This window comes from Oratosquilla oratoria, unplaced genomic scaffold (assembly GCF_046742065.1).
Source record: "Oratosquilla oratoria isolate Oo_2021 unplaced genomic scaffold, ASM4674206v1 SCAFFOLD87, whole genome shotgun sequence".
NCBI lineage: Eukaryota > Metazoa > Arthropoda > Malacostraca > Stomatopoda > Squillidae > Oratosquilla > Oratosquilla oratoria.
In genome coordinates this window covers 612,501-632,605 of record NW_027467751.1, presented here as the reverse complement: position 1 = coordinate 632,605, position 20,105 = coordinate 612,501, and the positions used below count along the sequence as shown (strand labels likewise).

The 20,105-nt window shown below is 37.5% G+C and overlaps 1 protein-coding gene across 10 annotated transcripts in view; it reads right to left on the bottom strand.

Annotated features, from left to right (window-relative positions):
• Positions 1 to 1,061: 1,061 nt before the first annotated feature.
• The window catches only part of LOC143024061 (ELMO domain-containing protein 3-like), a 20,314-nt gene continuing 1,270 nt past the window's right edge, over positions 1,062 to 20,105 (bottom strand). For 6 of the 10 annotated variants that reach the window (XM_076182786.1, XM_076182785.1, XM_076182787.1 and 3 more), the window contains 8 exons: positions 16,866 to 16,961; positions 15,465 to 15,568; positions 13,204 to 13,459; positions 11,891 to 12,014; positions 10,358 to 10,479; positions 9,444 to 9,652; positions 8,878 to 9,005; positions 1,062 to 7,104 (listed from right to left, as the gene is read on the bottom strand). In XM_076182786.1, the coding sequence (XP_076038901.1) occupies positions 7,004 to 7,104; positions 8,878 to 9,005; positions 9,444 to 9,652; positions 10,358 to 10,479; positions 11,891 to 12,014; positions 13,204 to 13,459; positions 15,465 to 15,568; positions 16,866 to 16,889 (1,068 nt within the window). In that variant the 5' untranslated portion in view covers positions 16,890 to 16,961 and the 3' untranslated portion in view covers positions 1,062 to 7,003. Of the gene's footprint in view, positions 7,105 to 8,877; positions 9,006 to 9,443; positions 9,653 to 10,357; positions 10,480 to 11,890; positions 12,015 to 13,203; positions 13,460 to 15,464; positions 15,569 to 16,565; positions 16,707 to 16,865; positions 16,962 to 19,211; positions 19,549 to 20,105 lie in introns of those variants that run through there. The other 4 variants (XM_076182792.1, XM_076182789.1, XM_076182790.1 and 1 more) reach the window with 2 other exon arrangements.

Sequence of the window (20,105 nt, the reverse complement as noted above, 5' to 3'; positions counted from 1 at the left end):
AGAGAGAGAGAGAGAGAGAGAGAGAGAGAGAGAGAGAGGAAGAGAGAGAGAGAGAGAGAGAGAGAGAGAGAGAGAGAGAGAGAGAGAGAGAGAGAGAGAGAGAGAGAGAGAGAGAGAGAGAGAGAGAGAGAGAGAGAGAGAGAGAGAGAGAGAGAGAGAGAGAGAGAGATAGGAGAGAGAGAGAGAGAGAGAGAGAGAGAGAGAGAGAGAGAGAGAGAGAGAGAGAGAGAGAGAGAGAGATTTACCTACCTAATTGTATTCTACGGGATGAGAGCTTTGCTCACCACCATGGTCCTGGATCACATGTTGGATTTGTGATCAACAGTTAACCTCCTGGATGAGAGCTCAGAGCTCATATGACCAATCTATGGGTAATACTGTGACCTTATACACACACACCCAACTCCCTGCCCACAAGAGTTGGAGTAACAATCCACAGCACAGCAATAATGAAATTATTTCACCCCTGGGCGGGATTCAAACTTGGACTGCCGTAGTGTGTGTATTTACCTAGTTGTATTATATGGGAAGGGGAGCTATGCTCATAGTGACCCATCTTTGTATCTCGCAACATCTAGTTTGTTCTTAAATTCTTGTATGGTGTTTACACACTATTGTTTAGTCCCATTTGTTCCTGACATCCACCACTGTGTAGAAAACTATTTTTTTTTTTAATCTCTTCTGTAACTATCCTTTTTGAGTTTCTTTTCATGTCCCCTTGTTTTTCTTTTATCACACTTTAATAAGTCTTCTCTGTCAAGGACTTCCATGTCTTTCATGATTCTGTAAATGCCTCTTTTCTCTTCTTTGTTCCAGGATTGGTAGTTCCAGTTTAGACAATATTTGTATATGCACACATGTGTGTATTTACCTCATATTTACAGAGTTGCATTCTACAGGAAGGGGAGCTATGCTTGTGGTGTCCCTTCTTTGTATCTCGCAACATCTAGTTTGTTCTTAAATTCATGTATGGTATCTGCACACACTATTATTTCTTCCAATTTGTTTGTTTGTGTGTGTATTTACCTAGTTGTACCTAGTTGTATTATATATGCATGTGCTGTGGGAGGGAACATATTCATCTATTTTGTGCATTATCATAGATAGCCACTGTACATATAATTACATACATACCCACACATGCATGATAAAAATATAAATATCATATACAGTACATATTATGGGACAAACCTATCTGGTGTACAAATTCAGTAATGAATAATATAAAAATCAGTCATCAAAAAAGATATTACCATAACATTTTCATCACACTAAGAGTGCAGAGCCATTACATCACATACAATCAAGTTGTCACACGTGATACAGTAAAATGCAACTGCCTAAGGAAAATTTCCTATGTGACAGTTTAACCCTTTACAGACCAGAAGTTCCTCTAAAATAAATTAAGTCATCTGGTAAGACAAAATCTCTAATTGATTAATATGTCTGCATAGCCAGTCACATGTTAATCAAGAATACCAAGTTGATTTAACCCTTTACAGAGGACAAGATGTTCCTCTAAGCTAAAGGTGTCTTGCATTACCCTTAAACTCTGTATATGAGTGACCAATTTGTCTGCATGGGCAGTAAAGGATTAACACTGACAGCATCACAAGTGCCTTAGATCTACACAAGCAAGAACAACAACAAATAATAAATCATTCAAATGGGAAAGCAGTAGGAGTACTTTGTACAGGGGTTGTTACTTGGGTAAAGCTACCGTAGAAACTATCTAGCTACAGTAATAGCTTCTGCTTTGGCATGGGAAGAAAGAACAAAGGAAGCAGGCAGCACTTGGTTCACGATAAGCAAGTGTACCACCTCAACCCTCGAGATCATCAAATCAAAGCATCTTTGAAGAAGAGGCACTCAAGCTTTCACAACTATGAGTAGTGCATCCCTCTGGTGTACCAGTCATCAAATGTACTAAAGATGACCACAGTATAATAGTTCAAACATGCATCATTATAATGTATGGCAATAATATTACAAGGTCACTTAACCACAAAAGCAATTTAGGACATTCAAACGTAATTGTTACACAAACATACATCCTAGAAAAAAAAAAAAAAAAAAAAATCACAAAAAATCCCAGTACAACCATCCCACATACCTTTGGTAATACAGAACCACAAACCATTATCCCCTCTGAAGAACTAAACAAGGACCTCAACATAATCATCTTATACCCGCTATACACTAGATTCTGTTCCAGGGACAGACTAGACTCCAAGCATAAGAGGACCTGATCAAACAAGATCAGTTGATCCTCTTCAAGACCTTATCACATTGGGCTATTTTTCCTTTGACAGATGGAGCAAATTTGCAGCCCACAGCTTTTGGGTAGGACTATAACATGATGGAGGAAAATGGTTTTCCTTCAGCATATCAAATGACATTCTATGTATTTTTGTTAAAGACAAAATAATTTGCTTTAGTGATTTTACGGTGGAAAAAGTTCTGGGGGTAAACGATACTGCCACTTAATCGGCAGCTAGAGGAAAAATATCCCAGTGTGATAGCCCCTTTAGCCTTGAGTCGAACCTTCGGTACCAAAAGTTTGACGGACCTCAACTTCAACAAAATCTACAAAGTATACCACTTCAGGGATTAAGATGATAATGTAAAAACCCTGATATCAAGACACGTAAGCATAATATCTTTTTATCCCAAAAAGACAAATTCAAACACAAACCCTTCGTGCTTCTACCAATCATAGCTACTTTTCCAGTTTCATTAAAACCTTAGACACTTACAGGTTGACAAGCATCCCACCCAGATCTATATCAGATCATTTAATCATCACACAAAGGGTAGGAACAACAGAACTAACATCACAGCATCACTTCAGGTCAAATATATGTTAAAAAGAGAATTAAAAAAAAATGTATCAGAACAGACTCCCTTCAAAACCTAAAATATTGTACATAGAACTGAAGAAAATTATTGTACTATATATATAGCCATGATATATAGCTATATGCACTATGTAGCACATAGAAATAAAGCAAATCAATGCCACATAATTGGGTATTATCACTACAGCCTGGGTACACATTTATAATTTAAACTGGTGCACATGCAACTCTGGTACTTAAAACCCAATATACATGCAAACCAAATACTAAAAACATACATGCAAACTCGATACTTGGAACCAAACCAAATGTAAGCAACTTCACATTAAGCCTGTGCATTCTAGTCTCAATGCAATAAATAGTTGGGAAAGCAAGTTTCTTGACAATACTCGCATGTCTTTTAAGTTATAGATTACTGGATGATCTACTGCCATTAGTTTCACCAAATAGAAACCCATAACCCAGCATTTCTCAACCAGGGTTCCGCAAAAGGTTATTGTAATAATGTAATATAGACATCATCCTATCTAACCTATCATTATGATGAAAATAAAATGAGAGGTTATGCAAGGGTAAAAGGTTGAGAAACACTGCCATAACCCCACAATAAGAAGCAGTGTTCCTTGGGCACTCCCGAAGATCTCTCCAGAGGGAAGTGTTAGACTGTTGTCTATGTTGTATTCATGCAAGTTTGTTTACATGTCACCAACTGGTATGAGGAGGTAGAGGGGAGGACCAGCAGTCAGCTCTTCCCAATTGCAAAAGTCGGGGGAATACAGTCATTTTTGATACAAAGATATCTTGGTTCAGATCCAAAGACGGAGTGCCAACACCTCACCTATAGATGGAAGTGTGGTGTTGATGGAATATGAAGACAAGAGGTGGGGGAAATAATCGGTGGTATTCTTAAAAAAAATTCTTTCCTTATATAAATCTTATACATATCCTTGAAAGGGAAAGATTTATATAAGGAAAGATTTTTTTTTCCTTAAGAATACTTGTATCACCATAAGATTCTTACAGTGATATTCTTAAAAAAAATTCTTTCCTTACATAAATCTTTCCCTTCCAAGGATTTATATAAGATTTATGTAAGGAAAGATTTTTTTTTTTTTTTTTTTTTTAAGAAAACCACTGAATGTTCTCTGACATCCATCTCACAGGACTTCCACATCCAATGTTCCCATTACTGGAGGAATGTAGGCAAACAAGTCGATTACAAAATGCAAAGAAAGTGTATCATTCTTTCACTCACAAAAAAGTTGCCATTTTATCTATTTGTCATATACCACTTTTACAAAAATATCCATATCTCTGGGTCTTTCTTTTATATAAGTGGTATGTGGCAAACAAAGAAAGTGGCATTTTTATTTTTTTGTGGGAAATGATATGATATGGTTTAACGTCACAAACTCCCCCCTAAAGGAAGGCTAGGACAGTGCCCCTCACAGAGGGCTTTTATATTTGATGACTTACTTTGCCTTAAGACAACGCTGCTGGGATGTGCTGTGTCTTGCTGCATTGCTTCTGATCCAAGCAGTAGATCAGATAGGGATAACCCTTCATCCAAAAGGAGCTAAGAGGGACACAAGTATGATGGATAAGAATGAATAGGAATGGAGTGGGTGCATGCCTTTACTTGACTACCTTCCTTATAAGAGAGAAGAAGCTTTGGTATATAGATAGAAGTAGATAAAAGAACATGGAGGAACTTGCTTCCCTTATAATTCATGCAGTCTTTACAATTATATACAGCTGGTTTCCAAAGTTTGCTATCGAATCAATGCAATTCTTTATTTCTTCGCTCTCTTTTTTTTTTAACCTTACAGTTTTTATTGTGTTGTAAATATGTCAAGTAATTATTGCCCTATAGTTAAGGGAAAAGAAAATGACCAGTTTTCTCCTGCATGTCATACAAAATAAATGAATGGGGTGCCAGGAACTAAGGATCTTTTCTTTTTGTACTTCTCTCCCACTTGGTTGACAAAACCTAAGCTTTGACTCAGTCGTTTGTAATGGGGATTACAGCCTTTGTGTATATAACTGGTGTTACAATGGAACAAAAATAATACCAATATCATGAGCCAAGATAAGAGGGAGGAGGAGGGTGGATGGGAGTGGAGGGGGAATGGAATGGGTGGGAACAGATTTTATACGTTTGTGTTTTGACTACCTCCCTTGTAAGAGGGAAAAGCCTTTGGTATATGTATGATGTATGTATGTTTTTTGCCTACCTCCCTTGTAAGGTGAAAAAGCCTTTGGTATATGTATGTATGTGATCCCATGTATCATTTTACGCACACGTGTGTATATATACCTCTTCCTAATCACCTTGTGGTACATACATATAACAAGGGTTTTTCCTCTTTACAAAGGAGGTTGCCAAAGTCAAAGGCATAAATCCACTCCCACCCATTTCATCCCCACATACTCCACTCCCATTCACCACCCTTCCCTCCTTTTCTTGGCTCCTACTGGATGACAGGTCATCCCTGCATCTTGCCCACTCCTCTGGGTCAGTGCACAAGATTGGGTCAATCTCCTTCATGTGTGTTGCAAAAGTCAACAAAATGGGATGGAATGAAGGGACAAGGAATCCTCTACCCTATCTTCTTCTTACAAAAAGTCAAGACATTACAGATCTGAGAGGATTTGAACCCTAATAACTGAGTTGTTAAATGTGCATGGATGTGGTGCAGATAAGAGTGAAAGGAAAGATACTGGTAGTATATTTGTGAGAGGATGTGTGTATTAGCACCAAGTGAAACTAAGTTGAAAGGGAGGGGTGTGTTTGGGAGTGAGATGGGATATTAGGAGTGATGAAGCGAGGCATGGCAGAGGAGTGGCACTACTGGTAGGTGGTAAGATGGGTAAATGCATGGTAAAGTGGAAGAAAATGTCTTCAAGGGCAATGTGGGCAAAGGTGAAACTGAGATAGGAGATGTGGGCTTTTGCGAGTACATACAATCCTCATAGTGAGCAAAATGAAGAAGAGAGGGAGACCTTTTAGATAGATATATGTGAAAAGTTTTGAAAGGAATATAAAACTAGTGATATATATGAAAAGTTTTGAAAGGAATATAAAACTAGTGATATGTAAAAGTAGATGAGCCTATACACATACATACACATGTAGTGATAATAGCAACATATGATATTAGCATGGCAGTAGACAGGGATGCTCTTTCATTCATAAGGTACTAAGATCGAGTTTAAAATGGCTTTTGTTGTAAATATAACGTGTGTCCTTTGATTTAGCCATTCCCCTTATATGGAGAAAGGTAAATAGATACATACATATACCAAAGGCTTTCTCCCCCTTATAAGGGAGGTAGCCAAAAAACAAAGGCATAAAAACCAACTCCAACCCATTCCATCCCTATTCCACTCCCCTCCCCTCCACCATCTTATCTTGGCACCTCCTGGATGACTGGTCATCCCTGCATCTTGCCCACTGCCCTGGGTCAGAAGCAGTGTCATAAGACACAGCACATCCACAACAAGGCTGCTTCATTAAATTGGCGACCCCCCCCTCTCCGTCACTTAATGGAGAAAGGTAATTTGGCATAATGACTGCCTGATATATTAAATCACAACATTGTTAGCAAACTTTAGGATACAGCTGTATTTCGTATTCACAACCAGTATTTACGCATGCAAGGCAATTGAGACCATAGCACAGGCACAATAAAATATTAGAGAAAATAAATAAGATCAACTAAATAAAACCCAAGTATGCCAGGTACCGGCACTTTGTCTATAAAATCAATAAATACAATCATTTGGTAGCGTCTTTTGAAAAGTGAACTTTTCTTTCTGTCTTTGCTCAATTAGTTGTTCAACATGCAATTCCCACCTGATTGATAAAAAAAATCAAACATGTACCCTTTACCAATCACATGAGAGGCACAGAAAATTAATCAAATCAAAGTCGATCACCAATCTTCACATAAACATACCAGTATCACACTAAATTTTCTTCACCTTAGTATCACTGTGTGCTTGATTAATTCTGTAAGTCAGCATTTATCATCGATAGATATTAACCTCATAAAAACATTCTAATGTTACTCTAAGTATAAACACATACATAATTCTTTTCTTGTATAAACGGCAATCGTGGTATAAATTTTTTTTCTTTGGCATTATTTGAGAACTAGACTGTCATCTTTGCCATATTTTCGCAAGTGAATCTGAAGTTTTTGCAACACTGTTTTAACATTCTTCTTGCAGTACACCTCAGCATCTGGAATACGAAGAGTGAAAGATGTTAGTAACTCCAATAAAAACTGGACACTTTATATATACATACATATACCAAAGGCTTTCCCCTTTACAAGGGAGTTAGCCAAAAAACAAAGGCATAAAAACCACTCCCACCCATTCCATCCCCAACATACTCCACTCCCATCCTACATACATACATATACCAAGGCTTTTTCCCCCTTACAAGGGAGGTAGCCAAAAAGGAAAAGGCATAAAATCACTCCCATCCATTCTATCCCTGAATACACTCCACACCCCTCCACTCTCCCTCTCATCTTAGCACCTCCTGGATGATGGGTCATCCCTGCACCTTGTCCACTGCCCTGGGTCAGAAGCAGTGTCGCAAGACACAGCACATCTACAGCAAGGCCGCTTCATTAAATCGGCGACCCCCCATGCATAAAAGGAGAAGACGGGGAGAAATCCCTTCGGGCTGCGTAGGACTCCCATCCTACAAATTTATAAACTGGAAACAGATTTACAGACAAGGAAGGAGATTCACCATACAAGTGGGACGGCCATGCTATGGATGTGCTGTGTCTTGCTGCATTGCTTATGACCTGGGCAGTGGGATGTGAAACAGGGATGACCTTTCATCCACAAGAAGCTAAGATGAGAGGGAAACAAAGAGTGGTGGAGGGAACATACCTTGACTGACTACCACCCTTACAAGGGGGGAAAAAGCCCCTGGTATATTGATAGATAGGAAGAATAGCTCTCCTCACAGAAGTGTAGACTTATGGAAAGAAGTTGGATGAAAATATAAATCAGATCAACACTACAAAAGAATCCAAGGCAAGTTTGACAAATGGAGCAAGAGACAGGACCCCATGAGTATTGCCTCAAAGTCATACACAACAACTAGGTAAATACACACACATACAAAAGCTTTTAGTCAAGAACAATTGATATACTGCATGAGAGGGGCTGGTTGACCTGTGTATAACTTGCTCCAGAGAACTCTTTTGATAAAGTAACTTGCAGTCACCTTAATCACTTCAGTACTATGACACCTACGTAGGCGTAATGAGGCACGATTGGGTACATGAGGATGCCAGCATTGGCATTTTGATTATATTTTTTTTTGTAATTGTACACGAGTTACCCCCAGATTCTGTGAACTGGTTTCATCACGTTTTCTGTTTATTATTACTCGAGTAAAAGAGAATGAGTAATACAGCAGTGACTTTATATTTTATAATGCGAATAGTGTGTTGCATCGTACATTTGGCAGCCAATGCTGTGCGCGAGAATAGAATCTGGAACATACTGGAGCACTAAGAGGCAAACTATTTGAATGGATTTAAGATTTTTCTAAGGGAAGGTACATCAGGACAGTAGCGGGATAAGGTGTTGGACAGAGAACAGTGATCAGTGGAGTTCCGCAAGGTTCAGTGCAAGCACCTACGTTCCTAATCTATGTTAACCTCTTCAATATGAGTCAAATTCTCACATGCAGCATTAGCTGCCTGATGTACAATGATGTACATTATATACAGTCACATCTATATTACTTGTTCTCTTACACTCTGAATATTAATAACCACAGAAAATATGATCAGGCCAGTTCACAGAATATGGTGGTCACTCAGCAACAACTACAAAGTAAATAAAATCAAGACACCGATGCCGGCATCCTCATATACCAACTCACGCCTCATGATGTTTACGTAGATGTCATCGTTTGGAAGGGGTTAACAAGTTACAATCCCTTCTATAAATAAGAAATAATTTCTGTTAAAGCTTTCTTTACCTTTTATCAAAAACCCAGAGTCCTTAATTGTCTTGTGCTCTGTTTTCCATATCCAGTAGATATGAAACATAATGGCACTGAAGAACTCGTTGAGTACATGACGCACATTCCCTCTGCTGTTGCACTCCCTGAGAAAAAAATCCACTACAGTTAAACAAAATCCAAATATTTCTTGTGTCAACTACCATACCAGAGTACTATGGCCATCTCATCAGGCTGCTCTGGAACTATATGGGATGAAGAAAGAAAAAGAAAAAGAAAAAAAATCAATTGGTAAACTGGAGTTCTTTTTTCATATTCAGTAATGTTATCTGAAGTTAGACAGTTGATTTCATCAAACCCTAATCTGAAGCACCAATCATCCTTTGTACCTGTTCAACATGGATGGCCACAAATGGAGATATCCAACCCTACTAACATAATTCTAATGCTTAACCACAACGTAGGTCTAAAAATTCATTTTCATTACAATGAAACACTGAATGGCCAGGCACAGCCAGAAAATAGTCCAAGTACATGACTATAGTAAAAGGTTTTATATAATAGAATACATCATATGCACTTACTTATTAAGTTGCCCTTCTCTTAGAGCTTGCAAAGAAATTCGAGTAACATTAATTGAGAGAACCATGAAAGGAAACTGCGAGACTTCATCATGACTAAGGCGGAAGACGTCCCTGGCTAAGGGAAGCGTTGCTTCGTGAGTTACGAGATGCAATGCATGAACCAAACCCAGAAGCCCCACGCCTCGTAGATCTGTTGCTGGATCCATACCCTACGAGAATAAACAAACAGAACAATAATATTAATATTTCCACAGGAAATACAGGACTTTATATGCTTTTACATATTGAATATCTTCTTCACTAGGATAATGACACTATCATTACAAGCAACCTGTTCTCAGGGCATGTAACAGTCCCTAGAAACACATACATACATATACCAAAGGCTTTTTTCCCCCTTATAAGGGAGATAGTCAAAAAACAAAAGCATAAAAGCCACTCCCACACATTCTATCCCTATCTCCACTCCCTAGAAACATACTATCAAAAAAAATCATAGAAATTCACATATAAATCATTCATTATATATATGCAGCAATTCACAGTACCTACACAGCAGGGCCTGACAGCTAAGGATTGCTTACTCCCTTCCCTTCATGGTCTTCCAGTACCCTCCCACCCCCACATTAGCTTCCAACCAACACCTAAGTTTTGCGAAAGACTACCGAGGTGTAACTGACAACATATATATGCATGTGTATGCCAGATCAATTATGCTGTTACCACTGTTTCCATTTTTAAAATTAAGCTGAACTACCACCCACTTGAAGCTATAGACAATTCAAATCAACAGACCACAGGTTACACTTTTAGTACATCAAGCGAAGAATCCATTGTATTCTGAAATTATTTTTCAACTAACCTCCACAATAAAAAAAAGTAATGGTTTCTATTTTGAGAACTTTACTCCTTACCTGAAAACCTATAACATCCCAATGATTGCCATATCGAGGACAATCTACGGTGGTGCAGGCGAGGACTTTATATATTGTTTGTAGCACTTGGAAGTGAATGGGTTCTTCATTATCAAACTGACCTGAAACCATTAAAAAGTAAATAAAATTAGCAAAGGAAAAATTTCAAATTACAATGACAACTACCTATAAAAGTACAATTCTGCACAACAAAACACCTTTTACAAAGCAAGTTTCAACAACATTTACAACAAAATTACCTCAGGATAAAGGGGTTAATGGTGACTAGGGTACCAGAGAGAAAAATAAAATGGCTTGGCAGAAAAAATAAAATTGAAGAAAAAATAATTACATACACACAACCTTACATCCTCATCCTATCTCAGCACCTCATAGACAAAAGGGCATCCAGTCCCCTGTAGCACTGCTTAGGTCAATGGCAATGAAGAGAGGCACAGAACAGGGCCCAGCTACCAGAGGTCATCCATTCAAAACATTTATCATGCAAATGAGAACATGTCTTTGGATGACATCATCCATTCATATCTCCTTCGAATGACTAATATTCTTTACATTCTCTCTTCCCTGCTCAATAGACCTTTCATGTGCATCAAAAGTCCCCTTGACACTATTCATCCATCACATTCTTAGTCTTCCTCTCAAGTTTACTCCATCAACTACTGCTCCCCACAATGTCTGTCTTTATTCATTCATTCTTTCCATTTACCCAAATCACTTCAGCACTTTGGCCTCTTATTCAATGGCTCCTTTCCCATCCGTTCTTTGCCTCACCTCACCAGCTATCCTATCCTGTCTCAAACACTTCAACTCAATGACATTCATTACCTTTTTCTCTGCCTCCCTTTATTTCAAGACTCTAACTCATGCAACACATCTGGTTCAAATATTCCTTCATACAACCTTCTCTTTGCAATCATCCCCAAATATTAATTTCTTATAACCCTTCACTCCATCCAAACATTTATTTGCTTCCTGTATTCTCTAATTTTGCTTCCACATCCACTCCGCCATTCTAGATTAATACATATACCTAAGGTTTTTCCCCTTTATAAGGGAGGTAGCCACAAAACAAAGGCATAAAAACCATTCCCACCCATTCCATCCCTAACATTCTAGATTTATAATATGAAAAAGGGATTCAATCACCAAATAAACATGCTGCATTTACTTTGTAGTTTTGGCAAAGTAATATATTCATGGAAAAGAATTATAGTTAAGTCCTCATTATACGGTACATATGCGTTCCTGAAAACCTTACCACAAATTGAAATTACTGTATACCGAACCCATTATAACATATAATAATAGGATATGGCAGACTTGCCTTCTCCCTGCTCTTTCCTCTTCAAAATATCTAGCGGATACCATATCTGTGAATTTTTCTTACCATAAATAGAATCGAGGGTAGTAATTACCAAATACTGTTACTGTGAATTTACCGGATAAAGAATTACTGTATAAGGAGGACTCACTCTACCAACAAAGTCTTAACAAAAAGTAGTCTTTACGAACACTGAGCAATGGCAAAAAGAAGATTTCTCTCATCAATCAGTTCATCCTTCAATTTCTTTGGTCCAAATATTGTTCTGAAGAATCCATTCACTCCTCTGCGCTCCATCGTTGGTCGAATTGATCCCTGGAAAGAATAACATTGGTAAAATGAATGAAGAAAATTAAACTAATGACACTAATACACAATAAAAGTAATCATTTACCCCTCTTATAAGCAACACAGATACATATATCAGGGGTGTATTTTTGTCCTCAGTCCACAACAAGGATAAAGTGGAAGTCCACACTAAGACCAAGAACATGTCTAGATCTTGATTGATGGTTCCCAATGTGGGGCTCTCATCCCAAAGGGAACCAATATGATTTTTATGCTGGGTAATTTGAGAACAAGTTATTAACAGTGATTTTTTTCTAGTGAGTCTGCATGAGTGTGAGTGTGTGTGAGAGTTAACACATATGAACAAACATTTCAAATCTGTATTCACAAAAGAAAATATACACAATTGGGATGAAGGAAGAGGAGAAAGATCCCCCAACAAAAGAAATAATTGTGACAGAGAAAGGAATAAGGGACCAAATAATGAACCTTGACATCAGAAAATCACACAGCCCAGACAGAATTGCAAACTGGATACTAAAAGAATGTATAGATAAAAGAGGCAAAAAGGAGAGCAGATGTAAAATGGAAAAGTATGACAGAAAATTTCAATTGTAATAAAAAGATGTTTTGGAAGGAATTTAAGAGAGAAAGGGGAGTTGAGGTAAAGAAAAGGTAAAAGGCGCTGATGGAAATATGATAATGGAAGAGGAGGCGGTTTGAGGAAGATGGGCAGAGTACTTTAGGGAGATGTTAAATGTGGAGGAAGACAGGGAGGGATTGGTGATAGAAGTGGGAGGTGCTAAGATAATGACAGTGATGGGTGAGGAAAATGGAGGAAAAAAATAAATAAATGAGGTGCAAATAGTTATTAAAACAATGAGAGCTGGTAAGGCACCTGGTACGAGTGTCATGAGGAGTGTCTGAAGAATGGAGGTACAGTAATAACAAACTGGCTAGTGAGGTTGTTTAAGTTGTGTCTAAGGGAGGGTAGAGTGCAAGAAGACTGGAAGAGTGCCTGTATAGTTCCACTTTCCAAAGGAAAAGGGGAAGAATGTGAGTGTAGTAGTTTCAGAGGGGTTTGTTGAATGTAGTTAGTAAGGCTTATGGAAGGGTTTCAAGTGAGAGGATTAGGAAATGAACAGAGGGAGTAATTGATGAGGAACAGTGATGGACATCCACCACTCCCTATCATAGTCAACATCTTTTACTTTACCATGACATGGCTCATATCCTGCCTCCTGAAGAACTCCCAGACTTCATCGAAGTCTATGTGCGGAGTAGTTCGAACTGGTGGGGGTGCTAGCGGTTGTTGTAGCTTCAGTGGGGATGAGAGCGGTGAAGATAGCAACTGTGAGTCCACAATTCGCTTCTGTGGGATCATGTCATCTAGGCTGTCTAAATCGGGTCGGATAACTGGCTCCACACATTGTACTAGGTCCCACTCATCCTGTGCCGCTGTAAAATCCTCTCTGAAAATTTTAAGAAACACAAAATATAAGGATGTGCTCATAACATACCTTTAAACACTTTAATTCATTAACAGCACAAATACATTAAAATTTTTGCAAATAATGCAAAAATCCTGATAACGAGTGCAAGAAAAGTACTGTAGATTGTTGCACAAAGATTTTGATCAAATATATGCCTGGAACCAAGAGTGGAAAATTTATCTTAATTCCATAAAATACAAAAAATGCAAAGTACTGGTAACGGGTAACAATTCAAAAACACCATCACTGTGGGAACTGAGACAATGGTGAAAGAAGAGAAAAATCTGACAGTGTTCATATGGGATAACTTGTCACCCAACAAACACTGTCAGACTTTGGGGAGCCAAGACCAGCTAAGGAACAAAGATGGCTTCTCACTACAAGGATGAGATGACAAAACAAAATCAAAGACCCTAACCCATCCTAGATTATATGTACGAACATACATACATATACCAAAGGCTTTTTCCCTCTTACAAGGGAGGTAGTCAAAAAACAAAGGCATAAAAACCATGTCACTTGAGAAAATATAAAGAGCTGCAAGCCAAATTATTCTGTCTGGCAGATAAACCATACAAGGAATGACGATGCATTACTCCTGCCATCATTCAAGGATAAAAGAGAAAGAAGGAACTTCATTTTCAGATTAGTCAAGAGGGTGGACATCAAGAGTTAATGGGAACAAACCAAAAAAGACCACAATTCTGAAGGATATGAAAAAATATATTTTCTATACGAATGCTTAAATTCTTTAATATCCTTGATGATCTAGCACAAGCTGGTATTATATATTAAATAAAAAATATGATAATTGAGGAATATGATATAGGTCCCCACAAGCATTGCTCCTTCCTGTATACTACAATTCAGTAGGAACCAATGATGGGTACATGAATGTGATGGTCCTGTAAGATGGACAGTGAAGCTGCCCATTTTCAAAGACTGTCAACCCCTCACTTCCATGAGGAGATACAGCCCTGAGAGATTGGCACTTGATCTCCAGTCTAGAACTGAGACTTCTATATCAACTTTAATTGTATTTCTTGCACTCTCTCACACATGGAGAATATGGAGAGCTGACAACCAGCAACTGTTCTCCTCTCTCTACCACTTTGACCCAGTGATACGTAAACAGTCCCACACTGATACAACAAAGACAACAGTCCTAAGTTTCCTCCCAAAGAGATCTGTGGAAAGTTCCAAGGGCCATTGCTATCCACTGTCGGGGTGCAGGTTTTCCACTTAGAGAAACTCAAGGCAACAATGACAATAAAACAACAAATCAATCGATTAACTGTTCTCTCCACTTTCGCTATACGGAAAATCTGCTAACCCACAGTGGCTGGCAACATCAGAAACATGTTGAAAGACAGACTGATGAATAGAGGACTATTCTGTAATCCTAAAAATTATTCAAAATTGAGTTGGACAAAAATGGTTGATGAAGTACTGATCACAAATGTCTAAATGAAGTATGTTCTGGGGTCTGTATGATGTGTCTATATTGGTGAGTGATCATTCAGGTAGAGAGATGGGTGGTGTTGTAGGTATTGTTAGGCTGATAATCTCCCCATCTTCTCTATCTTCCACATGAGGGGACAAAGAAGGATGGTTGCTGTGTAAATGAAGCAGCCCAGCTGTGGATGTACTGTGTCCTGTTCCACTGCTTCTGACCCAGATAGTGAGCAGGAGATAGGGATGACCCTTCATCCACAAGGAGCTAAGACGAGAGGGATGGTGCGTGTCTTGACCGGCTCTCCCCCTTATAAGGGGGAAGAGGCCCTTGGTATACAGGTAGATGCTCTTTTTTGTGTTGCACATGCAGACACTACAGCATAAACATAAAACTCAGGTCTCTGCATGTGAGTAATTTATGGGTATTATCTGCACTCAACCAATAACTGTTCTAACACCCTTGTTTTATCTTAATAATTTGTGGTGTTGTGTCTGACATGTGTGACAAAGTAAAAGAATGAATGATTACCTTGCAGTATCAGGAGATCCCGCTAATGCCTGGTTCTTGAGGTTGCGGCCCTGGACATCCAGGAACTCCGAAGGAGGGTCCTTCTGCTTTGGGGACTCCAGCATCTGATAAAAACAAACAATTCCTTTCTCAGATTCCTAGTCAAGGTTCTGTCAATGGATATTATATTATGTATATGTAAATACATACATGCATACCATAAAAGATATGTAAATACCAGACACAATTTGGGAGGTTTATTGCCTGCTGTTTTGGCCCTAGTCCCAGGACCGTCTTCATGGGTGTAATGGGATATTGAGATCATAAGTTGCTTATGTTACCCACAACAGAACCTGGGACAGGAACTGCGAGGCCAGGGCATGTCATCTTCCTTCCATACCACATACCTATTGACATATTTGAATATATAAATCTACAAGCTGTTACATCCACGTCTCTTTACATTCTTACATACAAACGTCAATACACATGTACCAACTCACCTACATGTGCATGTATATCTAACGAGGATATACCAAATTAGTAAATAGTTATATCATAAGATATACATGCATATATTTGCATGTGGGCAAATGTGGATATGTTCGTACATGGGTATTAATTTTGTAAGTAAAAATGTAAAGAGATCATATGGATGTAGGTGGATGTAGATTTTATGCATTTGATTATGTCAATAGGCACATGGCAAGGGAGGAACACAGCATACCCTGGTCATGCAGTTCCTGTCCCAGGTTCAGCAGCAGGCAATAAAGCAACTCATGATCTTTGTATCACATGATACCCCTGAAGATGGTCCTGGGACTAATGCCAAAACATCAGGCAATAAACCTCCCTCATTGAATCTGATGTTTGCATTTTTCCTGTGGTGTGGATCCCAGACTCCATACATGCATACAAACACACACATATATGTGTGTGTGTATATATATATATATATATATATATATATATATATATATATATATATGTAGATACCTCTTTCTCCTGGTGGATATACACATTTTGCATGAGCAATTAAGCAGTATTAGTATTAACATTCTAAACACATGCATTTACAATACTAATAACTGCACCAAAACAACACAAATTTAACTACTCTACCTGAAACGAATGCATAATAACTATATTGAAGCCGAACTTCTCCAGTAGGCTCCTCTTTATTCAATCTGCTTTGGGTATCACTGAGGACATGTGCCCTAACTTATTAACAAGCCTTGTAGTAAAGCTCATTTTATTCCACATCTGATAACCAAAAAGAAACAAAAGTAAAACAAAAAAGCAATGATACACACAACAAAACAATAATCTTAGTGCTTCTTGTTAAAACAACAAAACCTACCTTATTCATTACTCAATTGGCGGGTTACTGAGTTCATTATAAAACACCTTCCTTTTACTTACCTTGAATAATGAGGGGTGACTCATTTAGCCATTAATCTTTAAGAAGCCACAGGCTGTTAAGCATATGATGATGCTCAGCCATAATGTTCACCACACCTAGAATTTCAAAAGAGTAAGAGTGAATTAATATATATATGTGTGTGTGTGTATGTATATTTACCTAGTTGTATTATACAGGAAGGGGAACTATGTAGTGACCCGTCTTTGTATCTCGCAACATCTAGTTTTTTCTTAAATTCTTGTATGGTGTTTGCACACACGAATGTTTCATCCAAATTGTTCCAGACATCCACCACTCCGTGTGGAAAACTTTTTTTTTTCTTTTAACCAATTTGAGTTAAAACTGTGCTCATGTTGTCACATCTCCTTCCTTACACTTATCAAAATTTGCCTTGAATTAATTTATGGTCTCAACTTGGAATATTTGCTAATAAAATAGTGTTGGGAATTTATTTGGTTTTGTCATGTTTACCATGGGAGGAAAGGGGGAACAAACTGACTGGATGGGACCTAGTCAGCACCACACTTCAACTGCCAAATAAGGGGTAAATAGTGTTTCAAAGAGTAATCACACCTACCAATATATACAATGGTCTTAGATTTCTTGTCTTTTTCTTTTCTTTTTTTAAGAAAATATTTCTCAGCAAAAAATTATTGGTTATTGAATTTTGAACATAACTATAGAGAGGGCAATGATGTTATTTCCAAAAATGAGTACATGTAAAATGTTTATTAACCCCTTCGGTACAATGATGCCTATGTACACGTCATGAGGCGCGAGTGGATATATGAGAATGCTGGTGTTGTCTTTAATATATTCATTTTGTAGTTGTGGCTGCATGACCCTCATATTTTGTGAACTGGCTTGATCATATTTTCTGCGGTTATTAATATTCAGCATACAGGAAAATGAGTAATACAGCTGTAACTTTATATTTTATAACACGAGTATTGTGGTGCATCATTGAATCATTGTACACCAGGTAGCTGATGCTGCCCGCGAGAATTTGACTTATAATGAAGAAATTAACCTCTTCAATACAAGGGAAATATTCACACACACATAGGTTGCCTGACATACAATGATGCATCACAATACGCTCATTACAAAATATAATGTTACTGCTGTTATAATCATTCTCTTTCACCCTGAATAAATGTCACATAAAATGTGACCAAGCCTGTTCACAGAATACAGAAGTCACTCAGCTACCACAAAATAAACATAATCAGGAAGTCAACGCCAGCATTCTCATATGCCCCACTCGCACCTCATGACACGTACATAGGAGTCATCATATTCAAGAGGTTAACAGGTAGTGACAATCTGTTCTAACCTAACCTACTCTAGAAAATGCCTTCTACTGGAGAAATGTAGTCAATGTCATCCTCCTCACTTTCCCTTTTCATGCAGGTATTGAACACATTGGTAGGAAGCTCACAGTCCATCTTGGGATAAAATTTTATGTCTGCCGAGGACCACCCCCAACCCAATCAAAGATGTCAGAAATCAATGTATTACAGTGTGGTTCTTGCAAAAGTGATATTGATTCCTACCACAAATCACTTGTTTTCAATTTCTTTGGATAGACCCTAGAGGATTAGTGGGAAAATAAATTAATTTCAGTAGAAATAACACCAGAACCACATGAATAATATCATCAAATGTTGACTTCTGACATTCTTCAGTGAGAAGTAAATTACTCTACTCAACTCAACCCAACCTACATAAATGTTGAAAAGTTTGCCATTTTTATGAAGATCTATTCATTTCTATGTGCTTATGGGCCGAATGGGTTAAAGTGTACTTATGGCAGACATCGAGGTGACGGCAGTTTGAACTCTGCCACTAGCAAGATGGATCGAGGGAATGGTTCATTAAATTCCATGTTACAGTCCTCTGTAAGGGGCACCATCCTAGCTTCCTTATAAGGGGGAGTTAATGACGTTAAACCGAATAATTTATTTATATGAAATTTCTTCACGAGACAATATTGTCACAGATAAACAATAACAGTGCCATTTAATTTCCAAAATAATATACAACACTCGCTTACTTCATCTCTCCACCATCAATGTTTGAATGGATGAGTGCAGTGGTTAACAAAGTGGAACACACAAACATTATGTGGCCAAAGAGAATTCATATCACGAAAACCATATATTTCCATAAGCTTTTCGTTTAAAAAAAAAAGTGTAATAGACAAGGCAAGTTAATCTAGATTTATATAAAAACAAAAAGATATACAATGTATTTCTGCATAAATAATATTGTTATTGGGGAAGACACATTATTTGGCAAAACTTCAAGTTTTGATGGTGGTGGGGGGTGGGAATTAAACTTACATTTTTTCACTCCCTCGAAAATAATGACGAGTTAACCTGATGAGTTGAGAATTGGAAACAAAATGTTGACATTTTTAAAGGTGAAAAATATGGCAGTCTTTCACATCAACTTAGCAGTGAAAAAAAAAGTTGAATTTTGAAATTATTCTGTCCATTATTGATGCAGCCAAGTCATGTAAAAAGAATAAGTTTTAAAAATCATTAACACCATTGTTATTAGTAACCAACTACATATTATTTAGCATTGTTTAGAAAATAAAAATCTAACAAAAACAAGGATATGGTGTGAGCGATGACCCTTAAAAGCCTAAATACCAAATATAATACTGTAAAATGATCATAGACAAATTTAAACATTTGTTACATTTTACAGGTTAAAAAGTGAAAATATGTTTGCGTATTAGAGTAATTTATTAAAGTACCTCTTTCCTGGAGAAAGGATAGTAAATCAAAACAGCAGATAGAATTTGAAGCTTAATATGATAATCTGATTAAGAGACAAAACATGCAATACTCATTTCTTGTATACTACAATTAGATGAGGTTTTATTCCAATATCACATAAATAATTTTTACTTTTTTTTTTAAGATTTATTTTTTAAGGAATAGTTAGGCTAGGTTATATTAGTTTAAGAGCTATTGGGCAAGGTAAATTTCATGTTAAATACCCATGTATTTTTGCGATTCTGAAATTTTACTGATACCCATTGCTCCTTTCCTAAATACAATTACATAAATTCAAGTCATGGTATTACTAAGGAATATATCTACAAAAATTAAATATTAATTTGGAAAATTAAAGTTCATCAACATATATTTTCCTTGACAGAATTCAATAACAAAAAACCTTGCTAAAAGTGGTACACTACCAAATAGCGTATTGACGCGAGCTTC